General features: G+C 34.6%; 1 protein-coding gene across 1 annotated transcript in view; it reads left to right on the top strand.

Moving 5' to 3' along the window:
• Positions 1–26,697, top strand: part of LRP1B (LDL receptor related protein 1B) — a 1,473,103-nt gene that overhangs the window by 834,935 nt on the left and 611,471 nt on the right. Inside the window, exons 24-27 of the mRNA XM_065880137.1 lie at positions 13,078–13,275; positions 14,799–15,003; positions 23,782–23,946; positions 24,236–24,480. Of these exons, the coding sequence (XP_065736209.1) occupies positions 13,078–13,275; positions 14,799–15,003; positions 23,782–23,946; positions 24,236–24,480 (813 nt within the window). The remainder of the gene's footprint in view (positions 1–13,077; positions 13,276–14,798; positions 15,004–23,781; positions 23,947–24,235; positions 24,481–26,697) is intronic.

Raw genomic sequence — 26,697 nt, 5'->3', positions numbered from 1 at the left:
TTAATGAATGGTGGCTTCCCACTGTCTTCTCCAGATTCTTAATTTGAGTCACAGGACACTTACAGGTCCATGGATAGAATTGAAGGGGTCCATGAAGTTTGTTAGGGAAAATTTTACACCTTTATTTTCTTTAATTTCTCACTGAAGGTTAACATTTCTTTCAGTTGTGAATGTATACCACAGACCAGTGCTTAGCAGCAGCTATGACTGTGTTTCCAATAGAAGTGATAGGCATATTCATACCATGTTAAAGTTGTTGCTAATATTGCAAAATATCACTTATGTTCAGGCTTTGAAAACCACTGCTACTTCAGTAATGGGAGTCATTAGACCCACTGCTCAATCTTGTTACTGAATGCATTAATTTTAAAAAGTACATATATTACTCCATCAAAAATTGGGGTTTTTTTTAATTTTGATAATTGTATTTGAATATATTTGATACTTTTTTCTATGTAAAGTTTTTTTTTTTTTTTTTTACTGTTTTCTTACTGTTTTTGTAGTCTTTAAAAATTTCTGGGGGCTTCCCTGGTGGCGCAGTGGTTGAGAGTCCGCCTGCCGATGCAGGGGACGTGGGTTCGTGCCCCGGTCCGGGAAGATCCCACATGCCCCGCGGAGCGGCTGGGCCCGTGAGCCATGGCCGCTGAGCCTGTGCGTCCGGAGCTTGTGCTCCGCAGAGGGAGAGGCCACAGCAGTGAGAGGCCCGCATAAAGCAAAAAAAAAAAAAAAAAAAAAAAAAAATTTCTGATTAGGAGTACCCAGGCTTCATCAGGCTCCTAAGAACCCATACATCATAAACTTTTTTCATTTTGTTTCTTCTACTTACATTGTACTTTCCCTCTTTGTCTCTAAAAATCCTGGATATTTTTTAAAACCTACTAGGTCAAATCTTTCTTCTTTAATAGAGTCTTCTTCCAAATATTCTTGCTCTCCGCTTATTTCTCCTTTCTATATCTAGAATTTGTCCAAGAAAATATGTGGTCACATTTTTAATTTGCTTTTTTAATTTCTATATTCTTTCTTCCTTTGCTCTTTACTTCTCCAATAAAGTAATAAGCATCTTGAAGTCAGAAATCAAGTTATAGATTTTTCTCTTGTGTTTTACATAGTATCCAATAAAATAATATGCAATTAAAAACATGATTTTTTTCAGAGAATGTTAAATTATTTTCTTATTTTATTTCAAATGTTGTCTTGTAGTTGTTTTCTCCTAGCTGTTAAAATTTGAGTCCTAGAAGCATAAGTTTCACAAACATTTATCTAACTCTTTCTCCTTCAAAGTTCTTGCACAACGTAATTGGCATGAGAAGCTGAAAAAAAAATAGCAGTTTGTTGTAATAAAAATAGCCATTTCATATACATGTTTGGAGTAGGGAAATGATAGATCAAACTTTGACCTCAGATATATTTATAATCATGTTTTACATGAGAATTGGCTCTATGTCTGGTTTTTGGATACAGATGACAAAATGATTGACTTATTATAGTGGCTTTGTACTCTGTGAAATCAATCACAACTCAAGCTGAATATTAGAACAATTCAACATTTGAATATAATTTACCAGGTGCAAAGATAATTCTTCTAATGGAACTGACCCCTTCTACCCTCAGCTTAGAAAGAAACTCTAATAGTACCATATCATTTCTCACTGTTAAGATTGCTGTATTTCACACCTGGCTTTGTTTATAATTTGACAGAGAAGCAAAAGTATATTTTACCTTTTAAAGTTAGTACAGAGCTTTTCTTACATGGAAACTTTAACCTGCTGGTAATTTATCCCTTCCTCAACATACAGTGTATTAAATACCATTTTTAGCATTTATATTGTTACAGATAATAGAGGTTTTGTTAGGTATTAAAACTTATTTTTGATTTAAACCAATTTTCATACATAAAAAAATTTATTCTGTGTTTTATTCATATCATTTCTTTTTGAAAAACCTACAGCAGATTCACAGTTCAATAAAAATGAATTGACTATTGGACTTTAAAAGTAAAATTTCTTTTTTCTTGCTCTTCTTTTGTTCTTTTTCCCCATCATTCTTAAGCAGAGTGCTTCCTTTTAAAATGTGTTCTCTTTATTGAATGCAATATCTGTGCTTATTCTTCTTGACATTTTAAAAATAAAAAATAATAGTACTCTTTATGCCTCAAATTAGAAGCATGACTCGCCCATATATTTCCTCCTGAATTTTCCTCTGTAGTTGTCTCATATTCTCTTATTTCTTTCTAATCATCCCTTCCTAAATTCTTTACACTCTGCCATTGGCTGAATTGCTGAAGTTACTCTATTTTCTCTAAGTTCACTTTTAACATCTTATTAGTTAACTATAATTATTTTCAAAATACCATTTTTATAATCTTTTTTTTATTTAATAAAAATAAATCTCACTTCTCTTGGGTACCTGGGTACTTTATTTAATCAGTGCCTTACATGTTCCCTCTTTAATACATAATTTATTAATCACCTTTCTCTGAAGTATTTTCTTTTTACTTATGAAAACCCAGACTATTGCTACTGACTGCATTTCTTTTCTATCTCTGATTCCTTTGCTGTTTGGTAGTAGCCTACTTACAAATTTGCAGCATATTTCTAGTAACATTGGAGAGAACATTGTAGCATCTCCCTTTTATTTTCTTTTAGCCTGAATTAGGTTAGATTTACCCACCAATATATTTCTTTGTTCTTAATCGCTCATTTTTTAAAAGATTTTTTTATAAATGTATTTATTTTAAAACATATCTTTTTAAAGAAAGAGATCATGGATGTAAATACAAAACTGCGTAAACATAATGATCACCTAGCAGTACACTGTGTCCATCACCCAAACTTTTTTTATTTTTTGGAGCCCCATTTACTTTATATTTTTTTATTGAGTTATAGTTGATTTGGAGCTCCATTTACTCCATTTTTTATTTATTTAAACAAAATTTTTTTATTGCACCCAAACTTTAATTCTAAAAAAAAAGCATCTGTGCCACAGCACAGTCCAGGCAGGTGTAATGATCATGGCAGTCTTCTTTCCAGCCTATTTTTTATCATCCTCTTGTTTCTACAGTTTGCGAGAAGTAAAATATCAAAAAGTTGAAGGAATATAATATTTTTATTGAAAAGGGGGAGGGTAATCCAGATCTGGAAGATGAGAATTGATGAAAAGAGCTCATACATATAGTAAAGAATAAAGTGATGTTAAGCAGATGGGCTACCTTGGGGAATAATGGAAGATAAAGGTGAAGAGATCAGGGCAGTGAAGCTGTGGTGGTTTACAATCTGGCCATCCATTCCTTTATTTATCTTAATAAAGTGAGAGTTTTACATATCAGTCTCCATCCATGATTTTAGAAGTAACTCTTCATTATTCATGAAAAGAACCTCATATCCTCAGCCTGACATTAAAGGCTTTCTTCATTTTTGTTCATTTAATCTCTCCAATCTGATGTTTCATTGTCTTCCACTGTGGGTTTCCACTCCATGCACATTATTTATGGTTTTGTCATTAGTAATGATAATAAATGCATCATGGCCAAGAATGTAAAGTACTTTCACATATATGACTTCATTTTACCACCTCCTTCATGTACGCTGCTCATTGCCATCTATGACTTTTCAGTATGACAGTATCTTTCTTCTACATTCTCTCTGGAAATCTGAATCCTATACTCTATTCAAAACTCCCACCTCTATGAATCATTTCTTTTTTTCCTTTCTGGTTTTTCTTTCTATTTTTATTTTTATTTATTTATTATTGAAGTGTAGTTGATTTACAATGTTGTGTTAGTTTCAGGCGCACAACCAAGTGATTCGGTTTTATATATGTATATATATGCCTTTCAGATTTGTTTCCCTTATAGGTTATTACAAAATATGAAGTATAGTTCACTGTGGTTATCTGTTTTGTACAATAGTAGGTCCTTGTTGGTTATCTATTTTCTATATGGTAGTGTGTATATGTTAATCCCAAACTCCATATAAATAATTTCTTAAATTTAATTATAATATTACTGATAGCTACCATTTATCAAGCATCTAAAATGTCATAGGTAATTTATTTATAACTCACAAGAAGCCAATTAGATATTATTAATTCTCTGATTTTATACCTATGGAAACTGAGACACAGAAGGTTACTTCATTTGCCCAGAGCCTTGTGGTAAAGAGATGTTAGAGAAGAGCTTTTGCGCTTCATTCCTCCTGACTCCAAAGCAAGAGCTTTTACAAGCCATTCCAAAGATCCAGGCCGTCTCTATGTACTTTGTGCTCTCAGATTCCCATGATGCCTTTGAACAGTCTGTTTTATAAGCTTATTTCTGTCCCTTACACCTATGCTTTTTTCAGAGTGGAGGTTGAATCAAATTATTTTATAGTTCTTCTGAAATATATGAAAATTGTGAAATATATGAAATTTTGGTAACATTTCTCCAGAAAAAGTCTTATTTTTACCTATTTTCATATATTATTAAAGTATATACCTCACTCTATCTTTTTATTTTATATATTCTTAGTTATTTCCTACTTTCATTCCTTCTGTTGTTCGTTTGTACATATATTGTATATGTATATGTATATCTACCTTTATATGTATTGGTCCTGCCATAGGTTTATCTATACTTTATTAATCTTTCAAACAAATGACTCTGGGTTTTTTTGATAATCTATCTTATCAGTTGCTGTAGTTATTTTATTTTTTCTAATTCCTTTGCGTTAATTCTTTTTATATTTTCTGAATTATTGAGTTTAAATAAGATGTTAATTTTTAATGCATGAATTCTCAACTTTATTCAACTAGCACAAATACACAGAAGGAAAACATTAAATTGTCAGAATGTTACATTGTCTTTCCTTATGTAGATGGAAAAGTTTTCAGAGCTGAGGATAGTTATACAGATTAATCTGAATGAGGTAAAAAATATATGATTTTTAGTTAACAGTGAACTAAAAATAGTATATGTACAGTTTTTTACTCTTTATACATTTCTACACTTATTACCATATTTCTTTTTTCTTATAACAGATAGATTGAGAGATACACTTCAGTGGTTTATAGTATATTTAGAGAGCGATACAACCATTACCGCTATCTAATATTATTATATTTTAATCACCCTCTCAACAAACCCCACAGGCATTAAAAGTCACTCCCCATCAACCGCTACCCCAGGCCTGACAACCACTAATTTATTTTCTGTCTCTATAGAGTTACCTATTCTGGACATTTTATAAAAATGGAATTGTAGAGTATGTGGTCTTTTCTGACTGACTTCTTTCACTTGTCATAATGTTTTCAATGTTCAACCATGTTTTAGCATACATCAGTACTTTATTTCCTTTTATTGTAGAGTAAAAATCTCTTGTATTGATATACCACATTTTGTTTATCCATTTATCAGTTGATGGACATTTGGATTGTTTCCAATTTTTGCTTATTATGAGTAATTCTGCTGTGAATATTTATGTACAAGTTTTTGTGGGGACATGCATTTCATTTCTCTTGGGTGAAAACTAAGAATGGAATTGCTGGGTCATATGGTGACTCAATATTTAACGTTTTCAGGAACTGCCAAACTGTTTTCCACAGTGGCTACTTCATTTTAAAACCCCATCAGCAATGCACGAGGGCTTCAGTTTCTACACAATCAATTTCCATCAGTTTTTACTGTCCATCTTATTTTTATTATAGTAATCCTAGTGGGTGCAAAGTGGTATCTCATTGTGCTTGACTTTTTTCCCTTATGACTAACAACGTTGAGCATCTTTTCTTATGCTTATTGGTCATTTGTGTATCTTCCTGGACAACATGCCTGTTCAAGACCTTTGCCCAGTTTTAAACTGGGTTATTTATCTTTTTAGTTTTGAGTCATAATTGTCTTTTACATATTCTAGATACAAGTCCCTAATCAGATATGTGCTTTGGAAATAATTTGTCCCATTTTGTAGGTTGTTTTTTCACCTTTTCACTTTCTTGATGTCCTTTGAAGCTCAAAAGTTCTTTTTTTTTCTTTTTTTGGATGAAGTTCACTTGTTATTTTTCTTTTGTTGCTTGTGTTTTACTGTCATAGCTGAGAAACCATTGCCTAATCTAAGGTCATTAAGATATACTCCTATGTATTCTTCTAATAGTTGTACAGTTTTAGCTCTTACATTTAGGTCTACACTACATTTTGAGTTAATTTTTATATATGATGTGAAGTTTGATCTTCTTTCTTTTGCATGTGGAAATCCAGCACAATTTCTTTTTTTTTTTTTTTTTTTTTTTTTTTGCGGTACGCAAGCCTCTCACTGTTGTGGCCTCTCCCATTGCGGAGCACAGGCTCAGCGGCCATGGCTCACGGGCCTAGCCGCTCTGCGGCATGTGGGATCTTCCCGGACTGGGGCACGAACCCGTGTCCCCTGCATCGGCAGGTGGACTCTCAACCACTGTGCCACCAGGGAAGCCCCAGCACAATTTCTTGAAAACACTCTTCTTTCCCCATTGAACAATTCCCTGGAGATTGGGCTTTTGGGGGAGCTCCAAAACCCATCTGTCCCCTCTGGTGGTTTCTGGGCTGTCTGTGTCCAAGGCTGCCACAAAGCTGGGGAAAGGGAGACATGATTGGTGCATGTTTGTTTTTTTATATTAATTTATTTTTTAATATTTATTTTATATTGGAGCATAGTTGATTAACAGTATTGTGTTAGTTTCAGGTGTATAGCAAAGTGATTCAGTTATACATACACATGTTTCTATTCTTTGTCAAGTTCTTTTCCCATTTAGGTTATTTTACAGAATATTGAGCAGAGTTCCCTGTGCTATATGGTAGGTCCTTGTTGGTTCTGTATTTTAAATATAGCAATGTGTATAGGTCAATCCCAACCTCCCAGTCAATCCCTCCCCCCCCCCCAGCCCTTACCCTCTGGTAATTATAAGTTCATTCTCTAAGTCTGTGTGTCTGTTTCTGTTTTGTAAATAAGTTCATTTGTATCATTTTCTTTTTAGATTCTGCATGTAAACATATCATATGATATTTGTCTTTCTCTGTCTGACTTACTTCACTTAGTATGATAATCTCCAGGTCCATCCATGTTGCTGCAAATGGCAGTATTTCATTCTTTTTTTTTTAAATAAATTTATTTATTTTATTTATTTATTTTTGGCTGTGTTGGGTCTTTGTTGCTGTGTGCGCGCTTTCTCTGGTTGCAGTGAGTGGGGTCTACCCTTTGTTGCAATGTGTGGGCTTCTCAGTGCGGTGGCTTCTCTTGTTGCGGAGCATGGGTTCTAGGCACATGGGCTTCAGTAGTTGTGGCACACAGGCTCAGTAGTTGTTGTTCGTGGGCTCTAGAGCACAGGCTCAGTAGTTGTGGCACGTGGACTTAGTTGCTCCACTGAATGTGGGATCTTCTCAGACCAGGGCTCGAACCCGTGTACCCTGCATTGCCAGGTGGATTCTTAACCACTGTGCCACCAGGGAAGCCCTATCTCATTCTTTTTAATGGCTGAGTAACTGGGATTGATGCATGTTAAAATGCTACAAAGTTTGCTGTTCTCAATGATATTCAGCATTTTTTCTTAATAAACACTCACTGGATTGTTACTAGGATTTGGTTAATTCCTAGAGTTTAGAAGAAAGATAATTTTGACCATTTTGCTAGTATTCTCATTGTTTTTAAAGAGGAGAAAATTTTGGGAAGTCCTTACTCCACCATTTAGAAATTATTCTCTATATCATTAATTTTTAATTGTCTCATGGTTTTTTTTTTTTTTTCGGTACGCGGGCCTCTCACCGCTGCGGCCTCTCCCGCTGTGGAGCACAGGCTCCGGACGCACAGGCCCAGCGGCCATGGCTCACGGGTCCAGCCGCTCCGCGGCATGCGGGATCCTCCCGGACCGGGGCACGAACCCGTGTCCCCTGCATCGGCAGGCGGACTCCCAACCACTGCGCCACCAGGGAAGCCCTGTCTCATGGTTTTTAATCTACACATTTGATGCCATAATATCTCTATTTCTGAATTCCCTATTTGAGGTCCTGTTAGTCAAGAAATTGTTTAGTAATTATTTTTAGTTTAAAGCATATGAGGAGTTTAGCAGTCTTTATTGTTGATTTTTAGTTTCATTTCATTGTGCTCAGAGCATGTGTTCATTATTAGTTTGATTCTTTGCTATCTCTTGAGACTTACTTTGTGGACTAGAACATGATCATTTTGTTAAATGTTTCATGTGTACTTAGGGAGAATATGCCTTCTATTTTGATGGCACCAATTTCTATATATTTCCTGTGTGTTGAGTTTTGTGTTTATTTTGTGGTTCTCATTATATTTGTTATAATTTTTTCTATCAGTTTGAATGGGTTAAGGTTGAAACTCACACAGTATAATCATGGATTTATTAATTTCTCCATTTAATTATGTCAAGTTTTGCTTTATATATTTTTAATCTATTATTGGCCATATACTATTTTTGTTTGTTTGTTTTTTGCGGTATGCGGGCCTCTCACTGTTGTGGCCTCTCCCGTTGCGGAACACAGGCTCCAGATGTGCAGGCTCAGCGGCCATGACTCACAGGCCCAGCTGCTCCGCAGCATGTGGGATCCTCCCGGAACAGGGCACGAACTCGTGTCCCCTGCATTGGCAGGCGGACTCTCAACCACTGCGCCATCAGTGAAGCCCTGGGCATATACTATTTTAAGAGTTATATTTTATCTGTCAAACTGTTCATATTATCATATAATAGTGAGCCTTTTTATTTCTATGAAAGCTGTTTGTTTTGAAGTTTCTTTTGGCTAATATTAATGTTAATTTATTAATAAGGCAATTAATATTTTATGACTATTCACAAATAAAATTTTAGAACAAACACATCACCAAAATTATTTATTTAAAAAATCAAGACAGCTAGAGCTATGCAGTTTTCGTGATGGCCTTTTATTGTTAGCAGAGGCAAGAGTAGAATCCAGATCTTCTATTATAAAATTTCTTTCTACTCAGTTGTAACAGAGAAGGCAATAATTTTTGGTTCAAGAGAATATACTTTCTCAAATAGAGCATGAAAGTAAGAGCAGTAAACGATCTCTTAAATATGAATTCTCCTGAAGGGAAAGCATGTTTTACAGTATATGTTATGCTGAATTACCATGCTCAGCATATATGTCATGCCCAAACAATTCTTGTTTTATTTATGAGTATTTCTTAGAAGATGATATGAAATTTCTTCTATTACTAGTTTAAAATTTCATTCAGAAAACTAATTAATTTATATAGGAAATATATGCAAATGCTAAAAAAAAAATGAACCTATGCAGAATAAAGTAAAACTTAGTTTTCTTCCCACTCCTGAACTCATCACCAGTTCCCATGGCAGAAGTAACAGCATTCCTTCATTAATCTTTTAAGATGTATTCTGTGATTTACCATCACATAGGTCTAGAAAAATCTTTTATTTTTTAACTTAAATGGTAGCATATCATGCACACGGTTCACATCTTGCTGTTTTCAACTTACAAAATATTGGAAGTTATTCCACATCAGCATATGCATATTAATCACATTCATTTACGTGGCCTTATAATATTACACCCTGTGCCTATCATACATTATTTATGCAGCCATCTATTGAGGAATATTAATGTTGCTTAATCTTTTGCTACCAGAAATGATATTGCAAAGGATTTCCATCTTCATCTGCAAATTATCATATGTACAACTCTATCTTTACAAATGGACTTTCTTGATCAAATAGTGTAATATATATATAAACTTTTGATGGAATATTGCACAGTGATGCTACTTAGGGGTTATACTTTTGTTATCAATATACCAGAGTGCCTTTTGTCTACATTTTAATCAAAACAGTGTCTTATCAAATATTTTCATAGTTTTAAAATCCATTTATCATTTTATGACAGAAATTGAATACTTTTTAAAATTTCAAAGTTGTTTATATTTTCCTTTCTTTGAATTTTCTTTTTAATACCCTTTGCCCCGTTATTCATGTATTTTTTCTTGTCAATTTGTAGGAGCTCATATGTATTAAATAATTTAATCCTTTATTATATTGCAGATATTTTACCCAGTTTGCCTTTTGTCTTTTGACATTTTTTACATTGTTTTTTCTCCTACAATTTCTTCAGTAACAACAAAATTCATTTTTTTCTTTAGGTCTTCTATGATTTGTATCAAACTCAGAAAGGCTTTCCTCATTCTAGCATACTAAAAATAAAATAACACATTTATGTATGTAAGAAAAGTAGATACTTTTGAAGAAGCAGTCATTTTGTGATTTAAAAACTGTGTTCTTTAACATTATTCAATATAAGCTTCTCTAGCAAGTAGCTGCTGCACCTACAATTTACTACTTAACTAAGGGCAAACAAACTATAAGCCAAAGGAAGGGGAAGCTCTTCAGAGCTGTAATGTCCCTAGTTTCAGCATATGCTAAGAAATATCTGACTATTTTTGGTGTGTCATCATCCAACCTTTTCTCTTACCCAGTATCTCTTTTGCTTATTCCTTTGAGCGATTTCTGGAACTTAATAGTCATAATAATTATTAAATATTTATTAAGATATTATTAAGTATTCACACTTTTAACTGTCAATTATCCTGATAACTTAGTATGTTATACACTTTATAAATTAAAATATTGAGGATCAGAGGGTCTGAGTAAATTTCTCAAATTTATACAGCTAGTTGATAGCAGAGCTCTGTCAACCCCCAGTTTCTGACTCCAAGTCTGTTACTTGCTGACTACATCACAGTTACTGCTACATTTGTGTTTACTGTGATGATTTTCAGCTTATAAAACAAATTTGCAGACGTCATCTAATTGGATTCTGATAGCAACAGTTTAAGTTAGATTGAAAGGTGGTTATTGTTAACCTCATTTTACAGGCAAGGACATTTAATTCCTGAAAAGATAAAGAATGTTTCTAAGCTAATAGTTGTTTCACAGCCAAAGCAGGTAATCAAATAAGGATTGCTGATCCAAAATTAGTTATTATTTCTTTTAAACAACTGTGCATCTAACACAACCTTTTTTTTTTTTTCTTTTACTTTAAAAACGCTAAATTTTGGATTTTAAATTTTATGAGTATTTGTTCTATTGGGAGCTTTCTGGAACTGGTTATTTTGTACATGTTTGGTATCTTGTATCAGTTAGCTATTACCACAGTAACGTTGTGCAATAAACACCATAATGCTATGCAATAAATATCCATAATACCTAAATGATATTAGGTATTATATCAACAATATACATAATGTTTGCTCACAAATTCTCAGGATTTCTGGACAGTTCTTATGGTCATGGCCAGGCTTGCTTATACTGTGTGATCAGCTGAAGGGCAAGTAAATGACTGCTGATTGTGGCAGCATCTCTCCCACGCTAGCTGTCAGATGGTCTCTTAGGATGGATTCTCCACATTTAAATCACTCAAAACACATTTATTTAATGTGCTGGGCAGAGCTCCCTAAAGTAGATTCACCTCCAGTGAAAAAAAATGGCAGGTGACTTCCCTCCACCAAGGCAGCCAGCACCTTCTAATCTAAGACCTGGTATGTACTATGTATTCCCTGGTGCTAGGTGTTAGGGACAGTATAATGAGCAAGACAGATGAGATCCCTGTTTAAGAGAGTTTATAATCCAGTGAGGAAGATCAATGGCAAACACAGAAATATTGATTTTAAAGTGTATCTCAAAAAAAATAAATAGGCTATGATGGTATAGAATAATGGAGGTGTGCTTTTATTAGATAACTGATCAGGAAAGACCTCTCTGAGGAAATAAGATTAATAAGAACAGTAAACCTGGTTGCAATTGACAAAATCCCAGTTCAAATGAAGTTGAATAGAGTTAAGTGCATTGGCTCATATAATGAAAGTATGAGAAGTGTGTAGGGTATTTGAAGGAAGGAGCTAGTCTTAGGGGTAGTTGGAACTACAGATTTGAATGCCCTTAGGACATCATGGTCTCTCCCCTGGTCATCACTGCTTCTGTTTCTGAGGCTTTTTTTTCTCTTCTCCTACAATACCATGAGTAGACTTACACAAACTACAAGGGCATGAACTGACAACACTAGGCTGAGAAATCTGTGACCATAGAAGAAAAGAGACTCTTTCCCCTCAGCTTGAAAACTTCTCTGGAATTTTACAAACCCGTCTTCCTGACTTAGATCTCACATCCACCTCTTGAGTCAACCACTTTGGCCTGGGATAATTATAACAGCTCACATTCACAGACATGTATAGACTTGGGATAGGAAAACCAATTTCCCTAAAGAAAAGCACAAAAGGGTGGCACTAACATGGAAACAGGAGAAATCTTTGTGAACCTGGATCCCTCCCTCAAAATGTATATTCATCAAGTGAATTCATGTCTAACCCATATTAGTATGTCCAATGGTAATTGGTATAGGACTTAATACATTTCAAAATGATAACATAATTTTTTTAACTTTGGGGTATTAAAATTTCTGTCTTTTAGGTACAAAAATATAAAACTTTAATCTCATATTTGTTTTCAAAGCTTTTTCTGTTTCTCCCTACTCAGGCCTGGTCCAGGATTAAAATCTAGTGGGGGAAGAGTTGTAGACATGATCTTCTTGGGTTGTAGAGAGAGCCACCATCTTCCCTCATGGAGAGTATTCACTAATTATCAGCCCAATAATTGTTTTTTGTTGAATCTCTCTCCTTTATGGATCTAGAGTCATGTGATGGGCTAAGAGTGGCAGCGTTAGTTTTATTCACCTCTTAGCAATTCCTATGGTGATGTTTCTGAAGTTTAGATTGTCAGCTGAAACTACTTTAAAACAGAAAGTCTTACATTTTGTCTTGGAATTGCAACAATTCTTGTATTTTAAAATCAGAATCAGGTGTATAAAAATTCAAAGAATAAAGACATTTATATGTTATTTTAATAAATACAAATAAACGTAAGTTTTTCAAGTTTCTTTTACATTTTGGATTAAAAGAAATTGTTCCTCTAGTGAGAGAAAATTACATAATAAATTATACTTTTAATTAAATGGATTTTGACCTCAAGCACTTTATTCCACTTACTAAGCCTATAAATATTTTCATAAGCCTATTAAAATAAATTTATTTTCAGATCCTTTTGAAGCATTCATCATCTTTTCAATTCGCCATGAGATCAGAAGGATTGATCTTCATAAAAGAGACTATAGTTTACTTGTTCCTGGATTGAGAAACACAATAGCACTTGATTTTCACTTCAATCAAAGTTTACTTTATTGGACAGATGTTGTAGAAGACAGAATATACCGGGGCAAGCTTTCTGAAAGTGGAGGTACATCTATTACAATGTTGACTTAACGTTCAGATTGATTTCTAACTGAAAATTCCAGAAAAGTATGCTGTAATCAGAAGGAATTTTGATTAATCTTTGGCCTTTGGTTCTTCATCTTCTCCCTCATATGTGTAAAACCAGGGATGTGAAGTGTATGTGTGAAGATAGGGGAGGGAAGTGGTGAAGGCCTGTACCGTTCACACCATTTTCAAGTTGTGAACTTTTTCAGGCATTTTCGGTGAAGAAATTTATTTACAAGAAAAAAAAGGCACTGTCTCCTACATACTAGTAGTCATATTTTTGTCAGTTAACATAGCTTGTGTTTTATTTGGTTTTCACCTTTCAGCATAATTCAAAGTAATAATGAATTATTACAAAGATTACAAATATGAGCTAAATATTTTTTTCCCATGATTTGACATCTCTTTTCTCCAATCTAGGCCATTCTTTAGTAGCAAGGCCTTGAGATTAATATACGTAATAATTCTCTTGAAAATTTTAGATCTGTGTAGCATTCCAAAGGCCAGGTATTTCTATCACCATCTAAATTCCTCCTTAAATCACCTATACAATTTTGGAAAAATATAGTATTTGAACACACTGTATAATTATGATCTGTGATATTGCAAGGTACTGTGTCATATTGCAAGGTACTGACTTCAAATGATGGATTTAGATCCATGACTTTAGATGGTTAACTATTCAAAAAACCACACTATTAAAAAGTCTAACAAAAGCACTGGCAATGTCATAAATTATAAAGAGCGATCCTATTAGAAAAAGGATTGTTTTTTAAATATACATATATATATTTAATTCCAAAATAAATTAAGGAATGGATAAATAAGAATAGTGCTGGGTATTACCAAATTGCTTATTTTTATTTAGACCACACTACTGCCTTCTTCTCTTATTTGCAAACATGTTTTATCCTGCAAGCCATCTTATGGCTTGCAGGATATATAACATGCAAGCCATAAAACTTGGCTTATGGTGTGGAGGTGGGTGATTTGGGGCTTTTGTTAAGGTTAAATGCAGCAAGAGTGATCTTATCAGGCATGCTTCAAAAAAAGAGTGGGTGCTGACTAGCTATGATGCATGTTACCCCAGGTGGACTTTTTCTTTTTATTCTACCCCTGAAGATCAACGTTTGAATTAAATTGCACCAATTTTAACCAGCACATCATTATTATTTCCAAAATCCCTTGTTCTGACTAAAAAGTCAGAAGCACGAAATAACTTTTTTGCAACCTAAACATTGTTATTAGCCTCAGAGTTGTTTTAAAATTTTGTTATACTGTCACTGAAAGGATTTAAGAGATTAAAAAACTCTGCTGGGAAAGATCAGTGATTCTAAATTTGGGGCCTTCTTAGTTTCCTCTGTGCCAGGTAACACTTTTGCACTATATCTCTCATGGTTAATCTAATGTTAAGTACTTCATATTGCTAATAAGTAGGCTTTTTCCTTTGTGTTTAACATGTTCCTTGAATGGGTGCAAGTGTTGGTTTCTCTTTTTTTGTAGGTGTCAGTGCCATTGAAGTGGTTGTGGAGCATGGCCTGGCTACCCCAGAAGGACTAACAGTTGACTGGATAGCAGGCAACATATACTGGATAGACAGCAATCTGGACCAAATCGAAGTGGCCAAACTAGATGGTTCCTTAAGAACTACACTCATAGCAGGAGCTATGGAACACCCCAGGGCCATCGCTTTGGACCCAAGATATGGGTAAAGAAGTTTGTGTTTCACAGATTCACTTTGGCATAAAAAATAATCTTTCAAATTAATACTGAATTCTATTATCTCATAAATTATGAGTCATAGTGCTTATTTTGTGCATGTAAATATGTGTGTATATATACTTGTGCATAGTTGTGTATATATGTGTGTGTTTATATGGACATATACAATTACATACATACATAGTTGTGTGTGTGTACATATATCTATATATACATAGCTATAAATATAGATATACCTCAACCAGTTTTAGTTTGTTACCATGAATTTTGTTATAGGATTGCTTACATAGGTACTTTTAGAGGATAGAACTTTTTTTCTAAACGTGGGCATTCAGCCCCTTTGGAAGCTGTTGTAACTCTATTTTAAGCAGTAATTTAATGAATTTCTTTTTGACCTGCCAAAGAGATGCTGTAATTGTTTCTAAGGGTTGCAAACCACAGTGTTTGGTCCAAACAGTCACCAATGTTAACCACCTCACCCTATATCTATATTGATACTTGTATATACTTGGAGTTAGTTTGAAAGAATATTAGAATAAGCTTGAAAGAGTCCAGTATTGAGATGCTAACTACTGGGATATTTGAAGGACAAGACACATGATTCTGGAAAACAAGGTCAAATGTATAATTCAGGTTATTGCCCCCACTGTTTCCCTGTGTTCCTTTGTGAAAGAGCAGAAGAGAGACAGTGGATTGTCTTCCCTTAGATTTCAGTTTTCTCTTTCGTAAGTCAGGGATAATAACTTCTTTATAATTAGGTTGTTTTGAGGAGCTGGGAAAATGTGGAAGATAATATATAACTCATCTACATGGGAATGCTTTGCTCTTGCTGTTAATTGTTTATTTCTTTGGTAATTATTTCGTTAATCCAAAATCATTGTCAAGTCTAAAGGATGGTAGAAAGGAAATTTTTTTTGGCTCTGTACCTTTAAGTAATACAAAGTCTAGGGAGGACCAAGGCAAGGGGGGAGTCAGCCAGGAGGGACTTTAATGAGAAGAAGAAGAGAGAAAAGGGAGCCTTGTGTTTAAGTCAGCTTCCTGGCCCACACTCTCTGCTTTGTGCCCTGGTTTATGCCCAAGACCCAGAAATCAATAGATTGGGAAGTCTGTTTGTTTTCCTTTTCCTCAATTCAGATACAGAAATTAAAGGGACAAGGCAGCTTGTCTAGACCAAGGCTCCAAACTGGCAACTCTCATTGCTGTGTTTGTTTTACCTTCCACAGAGTTTGACATTTATTTGAATTAGTTGCCAAAATTTAAAATATTGAAAGATTTTGTATACAACTCTGGATTTCTGGCTTCTTTCAAAAAAGTGGGGAGATCTGGCCACAATCAACAGAGCAGCAATTGTATCTTTTTTTTTTAAACATCTTTATTGGAGTATAATTGCTTTACAATGGTGTGTTAGTTTCTGCTTTATAACAAAGTGAATCAGCTATACATATGCATACATCCCCATATCCCCACCCTCTTGCATTTCCCTCCCACCCTCCCTATGCCACCCCTCTAGGTGGTCACAGAGCACCGAGCTGATCTCCCTGTGCTATGTGGCTGTTTCCCACTAGCTATCTATTTTACATTTGGTAGTGTATATGAGTCCATCCCACTATGGAGAACAGTATGGAGGTTCCTTAAAAAACTAAAAATAGAATTATCATATGACCCAGCGATCCCACTACTGGGCATATACCCTGAGAAAACCATAATTCAAAAGACACATGCACCCCAATGTTCATAGCAGCACTATTTATAATAGCCAGAACGTGGAAGCAACCTAAGTGTCCATCGACAGATGAATGGAAAAGAAGATGTGGCACATATATACAATAGGATATTACTCAGCCATAAAAAGAAATGAAATTGAGTTATTTGTAGTGAGGTGGATGGACCTAGAGACTGTCATACAGAGTGAAGTAAGGCAGTTGTATCTTCTAGCCTGGAGGTATGTCCTCCAGTTTACATGGTTTACGCTTTGCCCATTTCACTCATTACCTCCTGTAATAACAGTTCACTAGGAAGAGGTCATCTGTGTCTAATGAAAAATTCCCTTTTTCAAAGAGTCTCCCTGACGTTATGAGTAGATTGCCAATCTTGACCCCTTACTTCCCACAGAGGTCCATCATCAACAGAGGTTTTTACCCTCAGTGTAACAGCTACTGGTGTGAACTTTTCACCTATTAGACCTATCTGTGTTGTACCAGCACCGTATCTGCATGAGAAACGTTCTGTATAAGGGAAAGTGGTATTTTGGAGAAAGTTGTAATTTTAGCAAGTATACCAACATGGTAGGAGAACTGCTTCCCAAAAAAACAAATGGCACACAGAGAGAAAAAAACAAATAAATAAAACAGGTGTATAAAAATCTTGAAAATAGTCTGATCAAGCAAAGCAGTAGATCTGGGAATTGAAGCTTCTTTTCCTATAGCTTGGAACTGACAATGCTTAGAATAAACTTATTTATCTCAGCTTGTTTGGGGAATAGGCAACCTGAGAAGAGAAAAAGAAAACAGAAATGCAAAAGGCACACAACCCACAAATGCTATTTAAATGAAAATATCAGGCACTATTTCAGTGGTATAAGGGGATTTCCAGAAGTAAAATATTCTCTAAGAGTTGAAAGTTAGTATAGGAAGCTAGCCTCTGAGGAAGGAAAACTTGATAATGCTTCTGAGAAAGTTGATGTCCTCCATTGCTACTACGAAATTGTGAGGCTAATTAAGATAATTACAGTGGTAATAATTTTATTTAATGGGTGAAGAAATAGCACTTGTAAAATTGTTTCTGGTGTAAATGACCAAAGTTCAAATGGCAGTACCAATTCACTAAGTCTAGGAATAAATTAAAAGTTTCACAGGTTTGGGTATCATATGATATGATAGAATTTTTATTATTAAAAATTATTTTATAAAGGATTGATATGGTTAAATATGAGGTTCATGTAAATACCTTTAGATCCCAGTTGTAAACTTAAATTTAAAATATAGCAATTAAATTTTTTAAATGTAGTGCAAATATTAAAATTTATTTTCAGGTTTATTGGAGATTTTGGTGAAAAGTTCATAGACATTTTTAAACATTGGACCTTTCATAAAGTAGGCTGAGAGACTAGTAAAAATAAGTATTCCCCTATTTCTCACATTATTGATGAAATAGGTAAGACATTTAAACTCCAAAGACATTTAAACTTTTTTTGAAAAATTTTATTTTAGGATAAACCCATTGGATAATTTTTCGAGAAATGTAGTTTGTGTAAATGCTGTTACCTTTCCTACTAGATCATAAGCTTTCTGATGGCAGAGTTGCTTCCATGTCTATGAAATCCTTCACTGCCCTTGATATATATAATTGTGCTCAGTAAGTGCTTGTTCAGTAAATTAATGCATATGAATAGACCTTTATTTTACATGAAACTTACCAGAACTCAAGGATACACCTTAAAGAGTGAAGTATGCAGTAAAATACGCTAATGGGCAATAATGATTATTATAATCAATGATTATTATAATAATAATAATGAATGAAAGAAAAAGTTTGCAACCAGCCACTTTGTTCCCTCAGCACAGCTGAGAAGAAAAGCAGGCTATAACATTAAACCGATAAAACACGTTTACATCACATGATCTTCTGAAGCAGTCAAGGTCTTTGTGACCTTTTTTAACAAATCTTAAAAAAGAAATGTTTTAATCAATACTTTGCTTCCTCAACATAGAATCCACAGACCTTCATTTTACATTATGAGACATGTTTGCTATCATGTCACATTCCTACAGTATTCTGGGTTTTGACCCAGTGTCCCAAGTGACAAGTTATTCCAAGATGCTAAATTGGGAATCTTAGGGAGGAGCTATTTTTCTTTCATTCCATTTTAAAGGAATACACTTATTGCTGCAGTGACCTGAAATAGTACTTGAATCTCCTCTAAACATCAAGCTTATTATTAGGGAGTAACAAGCACCAGGGAGTTCAGAATCTACAGGGTACTCACTTCAGTTCTTGAACTTGCATTGCCTTTATGCTCCTGTAACTGCATGGTGTCTTCTTGCTTCTTTGCTGGTATTTAGTTTTCATTTGTCATAATAAATGGACTCTGCTATAACCATTGCAGCTGGTGAAAGCAGATATAGTAATTGTGAAGATTAGTGAGACATCTAAATAAAATTTTAATTTTATCTGGGCATGTTTCTAAATGAAACTAATAACGTTGGTTTCAGAAGGCCTAAAGATTATAGATAACCTCCATTTTTTTTGCCAAGATCCTTTATTTTCACCTTCTGCACCTTGACCTGATAGATTATAATAGCTCTTTCATGCCCATAAGGGTACAAGTTGTTCATGGTCCATTTACGCAATTTAATCCTGATACAGACTAACCTGTGAATGCAGGAACTATAGAATCGGTAGACTGTAGTCTCTTTTTTAAAAGCAATCATGGTTGAACATTTCCATACGTCCTGTAAGAAGGGATATTCACTCTTTGTATACTTGAAGAAATAATGCAGTCATTGAAATGCTAATACATTTTAACCATAAAAAGAAAGTAATAAGGGAAAAATGATTCTTTTAAAATACCACATTGTAAAGTGTACAAGAGTGCCTAGAATTTTATGAAACAATGATCCTTGAAATTAACTTTTAAAATTGATTGTTAACTGACTATTGTCAAGGTTAAGAATATTTTTAAGGAAACTAATTCTAGAACATGTATTTTATAAAAAGTGTTGGAAATTTCCCACCTAAATTAACAAAAGATAGGACTCTGGTGACCACTGCAGAAGAAACAGCTTAATACTGCTATGTTTAGTGAAGAAATGAAGGGACCACTTATTTTATAATTCCTCAGAGTGTCCCAAGCCATACATTTTTGTCCACTAGAAACATGCATTTGAAAGTCTACAGTGTCTATTTCTGGTAAACCTACATATAGAGAATGCAGAATTGCAGGGTTACTTATATGCATGTTGGGAATTGCTGCAACCACATAAGGCTGAAGAAGGTAGAAAGTTAAAAGAGAGACACCGATTCTCTATTTGTTATACAGGCAAAAGACAGTGTTTCAGAAGTCTTTGGGTCATCAATCCAGAGTGTGGAGTACAGTGTTCTCTAGATCTAGTGGGATCTTATCCACAGATACTCAGACTACCTATGACTCTCAAATTCAGGGATTTTGTTTTCAGGGATTATTTTTCCTAATCTTTTTCAAACTTGCAAATCTCTCTACTTTACCTTGTTTGTCAAGATATCATCATAAATTTAATCGATGCTAGGTTGGTCTTGTTTCTTCAAATAATCTTAATTTTTTAATGTTACGTTTAAAGGGAAGCTGATAAGTAACAACCTGGTGTCAGTGAAAAGTTGTGTGCATCCAAAATTAAATTTGAAGTGAGACACATAATTCATTTCATATTCATCGTTTTCAAGAAAGGCATTCAACTACTTACCAAATAGCCTGCCAGCTTTATATTAATTAACCTTTGTTTTATTTTTTATTTAATTAGCAACAGATTACATATGATAACTTATAAGCAATATATAGTACTGATATTTCCAGATAATTAGCACTTTCTCATACAAAACAATCCTATTCTTAAACTTTAGTCTTTTCAGAAAAAGATTCCCAACAATAAGATTTTATAAATGTTCTCTGGTACATTTTAAAAAATTATCTATTTACTTAATTTTGGGTTAGTTACACTTTTAAAGTTTTATTTTAGAAATTTTTAAATACACAAAATAAAAGGAGTTGTAAGATAAATTCCCTCGTATCTATCACCCAGCTTCAACAATTATCAATACATTGTCCTCTGATATATTAATGTTCATCTTTATTCTTCCCCAACAGTTTGTGTCACTTATTCAAATATTTGGTGGTTAAACAATGAATGATTTAGATCTTCTTTTTTTGGATATACTCCCACTACCAGAGCTATGGAAACTCCTAAAGATGCTAATGAAACAAAAACTTTTTTTTTGAATATAAACTCATTTTTTTAGAGATATTCTGTGAGATAAACCTATTCTATGACCTACTCCTCTGAATTTTTTTCTCATGGCTTTGACTCATGCTTACTTTGTAAAACTAAGCTACCTTCACATACATGCTGTTGTAACATTTAAACATTGACATTAGTATTAATTCTCATTCTTTCTCTCCCTCTGTGTGTGTGTGTGTCTGTCTCTCCATTTCTTTAATAGTTTGGAATGACTTTGAATTTTGCCTTTAAAAGAATATTCTCTCTGAATATGTGTGTGGATGCTTGTGTAAACACCAGTGTTTCTATGTGCTAGCCATCCTGTGTGCTAAATTGTTTACATCCATTACCTCATCAAATACTCCGATCAGTGGTACTGTTAGAGTTTTTATTTACAGATGAGCAAACGGAGGCTGAGATTAAGTACGCTGGAATCAGTGACAGATCGAAAATTTGATTGCAAGCTTGTCTGATGCAAAAACATACGCATTGCCACCATTCAACACTGACACAATTATTTAATGACATTTTTTGAAGGTCTAGTACTTAAGTTGTATGGGAACCTACTCATCAAGAAGGTCAATATCTTCTTGACCACACATGCCTTTAGCACACATACTTACTAAATTCTATAATGTTTGGTATTGTCTTCCAGTCATTTCATATTTGTAATTCCCATATCCTATAAGAGATTATATACCTCTCAAAAATTGAGGTCATAATGAACACTTAGTTTACATCACTCCACATTTCCTTAAATGGATATAATAAATTTTTTTAAAGAGGAGAAAGTTTGAATTGCATTTTGAATTTTGTTCCAGAGGATTGTTTCATTTTTCCGAGATATCCACCAAATTCATATACCTAAGGATCATTCATATTAATGGAAGAATTGCAAAATAGCAAGGCTATATACAATTATAATGAAAACAAATTTATGTTTACTAGTAACTTTACCACTTCTGACCAAAATGTTGTCAGAACTGATAATAGGAAAATTTGTTGGACTGTCACTGTCTCTCCAGTTCTTTGCATTTTCTCTCCCCAAATCTCCATGCTGTCCCTTGGGTTGGTTCTATTACCAAGGTAGAGAAGGCAACTACCATTTATTGATTACCAACCATGTTCCTACTCCAGTACCAGATGGTTTCCCTTTGTTATTTTATTTAGTGACATGATATTAAAGAGTTAGATGTTAAAAGCATGAGAACAGAAGTTAAGCTATCCAGTTTCCCAATTCCATCTGCCACTTGCTGGCCATATAACCTGGTCAAGTAATTTAACTTCTCTAAGCTTGTTTTCTCATCTGTAAAACATGGATAACTTTAGCCATGGCCTCATGGTGGATTAAATGAGATAATCTATATAAAGCTCTGAAAATAGTATTTAAGGTATAGTAAGCACTCAAACATTAGCCAGTTGTAATAATTGTGGAATTGTTGTGTAACTATATTATAATACTATAGAAACATGCATCAGCAGTTTAGGCCACAGTCAATGAAACATAAACTATTGCCTAATAGCCTTAGAAATCAAATGCACAACATGAAACATTTGATGCCTATCATGTGGAACTGTTTAAACACCATGAATTTGTAGAGTTACAAGTAGTATTTAGTAAAAAATAAATTGTATTATAACACTTGCATGTTTGTATAAATCAAAATATATATCCTTCTGTTTCTCCTCTGTACCCTCTGTCATATGATCTGTTCCATTCATGTGAATCTAAATATCATCTCCATGCAGAATACTTTCAAATTCATGTCTCCAGCTCTGCCACCTTCACTGAACTTCACCTTGGTGTACCACGTGGGTTCCTGGAAATCTCCTTTTTTATGTCTTAACATCTCAAGATCCAAAAATTCAAAACTAAACTTTCAGTTGCTATCCACACCCATGCACACTCAATTCCCAGCTCTTAAAATCTGTTTCTCTTCCATTTTTCCCATTTCACTTAATGGGTTCCCTGCACACCCTCTGTCTGTCCTTACTCTGAGTATGCCAAAACAAGAAACTGACAGTCATCCATGATTCTGTTCTCTACTTCATTCCCTACATCCAATTATCATTTAGTCCTGGCACTTAGTTCTACCTCCAAAATATTCCTGGAATCCATTCACTTCACTGCTATTACCATATCCCAAACCACTACCGTCTTTGCCTGGTCCTTTAAAATAACCACCTGATGTACCCATTCTCCTGCCTCTCTATAATCCACTTGTATATGATATCATGTTTCTCCCCTGCTTAAATGTACTTCTATTCCCTTGGAGTAAAATCCCAAATAATTACCTTACCCTGCAAGATCACCTGCAAGATCACCCTCTTCAGCTTCACCTTCTGCCCCTTTTCTCGTCACTGCCCCATTTCTGATACATTGGCCTTATTTCTGTTCCTCAGTCACCCACTTTTTTCCCCCATTAGGGCTTTTGTATCTGCTGTTTATTTTTCATGTCCTGCTCTTTATACTGCTCTCCTCATCTCTCAGATTCAGTGTAAATATTACCTCCTCAAAGTGCCTTCTTTTCCTGATTACCTTCTCTAAGTAGATCACACACCTGCTATTCTCTCTCATAACAAAATTATTCTTGCACATATTTCAGTTGCTGTAATTTTATATTCATGTGTTTATTTAGTCTGTCTCCCCCACTGGACTATAAGCCCTGTGAGGGTAGATAATGCATCTGTTTCTCTTGTGATTGTTTACCTAGACAGTGCCTAGCATGTCATAGGCACTCAATAAATATTTGTGAATTGAATGACTGAAATGAGTATTCTTTCCTTTTCTTCAGAATTCTTTTCTGGACAGATTGGGATGCCAACTTTCCTCGCATTGAATCTGCCTCCATGAGTGGTGCTGGGAGAAAAACCATCTACAAAGACATGAAAACAGGGGCTTGGCCTAATGGACTCACTGTGGACCACTTTGAAAAAAGGATAGTTTGGACAGATGCCAGGTTTAGAAAATGATTTTTTTTCTTTATTTTCTGTTACCTTCCTCAGATAATATTTACAAAATAAAAATTGTTCTCATGTGCACGTATCATGTATACACACATTGACATCAGTGGTGATTTTTGTTTGTTTTCATTATGATGGCTTTTTTTAATGTTTCTACAAATCAGATACAGGCCCATAAAATATTTTTTATACAAATTTTTTGTCATTTATCTAAATAGTATAAGCACATCACTGGACTATCTGAATGAGTTTTGATATACTACTGATGCATTTCCTTTTCTGTAGGTCAGATGCCATTTATTCAGCCCTCTATGATGGAACAGGCATGATAGAAATCATCCGAGGTCATGAATACCTTTCTCATCCCTTCGCCGTGTCTCTATATGGGAGTGATGTCTATTGGACGGACTGGAGGACCAACACATTGTCAAAAGCCAATAAGTGGACAGGGCAGAATGTCAGTGTGATTCAGAAAACTAGTGCACAGCCATTTGACCTTCAGATATACCATCCCAGTCGTCAGCCACAGGGTAAGTGCTTGTTATAAATTAACCACCAGAAATATTTTTACCTTAATCATATAATATTCAAACTGTAAAATAACTTTTGTAAGTTAACAGTTATTAATATTTTATGTATTGTATGATGGAAGTGGTGCCAGCCTTTATTTTAATTAGCTCAGGTTTTTTTTCTTTGCTTTTTATTTATTTTACACACAAATAGAGAAATCTTAGAAATTATATGTTTTAACCCAAGTCCCCCAATTTTTAGTCACTGCTGTTGCATCAGTAAAATATACTGTGGGAAGCTGTGGAATGTCTTCAGATTTGGAGTGTATTCCTAAATATGATCAGTAAATTAAAGGAAGACACCAAGGACACATTTATGTTGGCCTGCAAATGGTCACTGTGCAGTGTATTGGGAAGAGAGGGAAGAGTGTATAATAAAGGATAAACCATCTGCTTTGAGCTTTTCTATTTTAAGAGAATTCAGTTCACTTGGACATGTGTGTTACCTATCCCCATGTATTCCACATTTTGGTCAGTAGTAATCTCTACCTTGGTTTTGTGATTTCATTTCCTCCACTCAATCCTTGTCAGAGTTAATTCTAAGCCTCATATTTCTTTTTCTTTCTCTTTTGTTTCTTTTCCCCAGGGTACCATGGCCATTCTGTGTAACATCAGCTCATTCTTTTATACCTATTGCCTGACTCTTCCCCATCATGGTATATGTCATAACATATGGAAATCTCATTCCAATGCAAATAATGTTCCCATTATCATTAGCATATTTTTGTTTGAGACTTATGATACTCAAATGACAAGCTCTTTCTCAAAGAGAATACATTTTCTCCTTTTCTCCCTTTTTCAGTGTAGAGTAAGCAGATCTTACACTTTCTTGGCATTTCTGGTCTTATGGACCACACTTCAAGATTTATTTTAAATTTATGTGGTATTGTCTTATTTTAGACTTGATTAAAAATACTAACCTCTGTGGTTGAAAAATTCTATGTCTGTCCTGTGTCTTTCTTCAATATTTGGCCATAATTCTCCCTTGAAACTATTTCTCCTACCAAAATGTCCTCATTGGTAAAATTTTCTGTGCTCTCTCTCTGACTTACTCTGATTAAATCTAGTTACCTTTCCAGAAACTAGAAATTTCTCACTTTTAATTTTCTTATATAGTTGATCCTTCTTTGTCACATGGGATTTTCTACATACCCTAAATTATATGAGCAGTCACCTTAATCCTTTCCTATTACCCTTAGCTCCTCTACTCCTTTCATCCTACAGACGTGCAAAGCATGAGAACATTAAAGGGAGAAAACAGCTTAGTCATTTTTGTGCCTAATAGGTATTCAATAAATATACTGGATTTAACTAAATTGAAATAAGGCAAGAAATCATGATTCTGACCAGAATATGCCACTAGTACAATAAAAAAGATACCCTTCTCTAAGACATAGAGATTGCCAACAAACACATGAAAGGATGGTCAACATCACTAATCTTTAGAGAAATTCAAATCAAAACCACAATGAGGTATCACCTCACACCGGTCAGAATGGCCATCATCAAAAAATCTACAAACAATAAGTGCTAGAGAGGGTGTGGAGAAAAGGGAACCCCCTTGCACTGTTGGTGGGAATGTAAACTGATACAGCCACCATGGAGAACAGTATGGAGGTTCCTTAAAAAAACTAAAAACAGAGCTACCATATGACCCAGCAAGCCTACTACTGGGCATATACCCTGAAAAAACCATAATTCAAAAAGACAAATGCACCCCAATGTTCATTGCAGCACTATTTACAGTAGCCAGGACATGGAAGCAACCTAAGTGTCCATTGACAGATGAATGGTTAAAGAAGATGTGGCACATATATACAATGGAATATTACTTGGCCATAAAAAGAAATGAAATTGAGTTATTTGTAGTGAGGTGGATGGACCTAGAGTCTCTCATACAGAGTGAAGTAAGTCAGAAAGAGAAAAACAAATACAGTATGCTAACATATATATGGAATAAAAAAAAAAAGGTTCTGATGAACCTAGGGACAGGACAGGAGTAAAGATGCAGAGGTAGAGGATGGACTTGAGGACACAGGGAGGGGGAAAGGTAAGCTGGGACAAAGTGAAAGAATAGCACTGACATATATACACTACCAAATGTAAAATAGATAGCTAGTGGAAGCAGCTGCATAGCACAGGGAGATCAGCTTGGTGCTTTGTGACCACCTAGAGGGG

This window comes from Phocoena phocoena, chromosome 7 (assembly GCF_963924675.1).
Source record: "Phocoena phocoena chromosome 7, mPhoPho1.1, whole genome shotgun sequence".
Taxonomy (NCBI): domain Eukaryota; kingdom Metazoa; phylum Chordata; class Mammalia; order Artiodactyla; family Phocoenidae; genus Phocoena; species Phocoena phocoena.
This window is presented reverse-complemented; position numbering and strand designations above follow the sequence as displayed.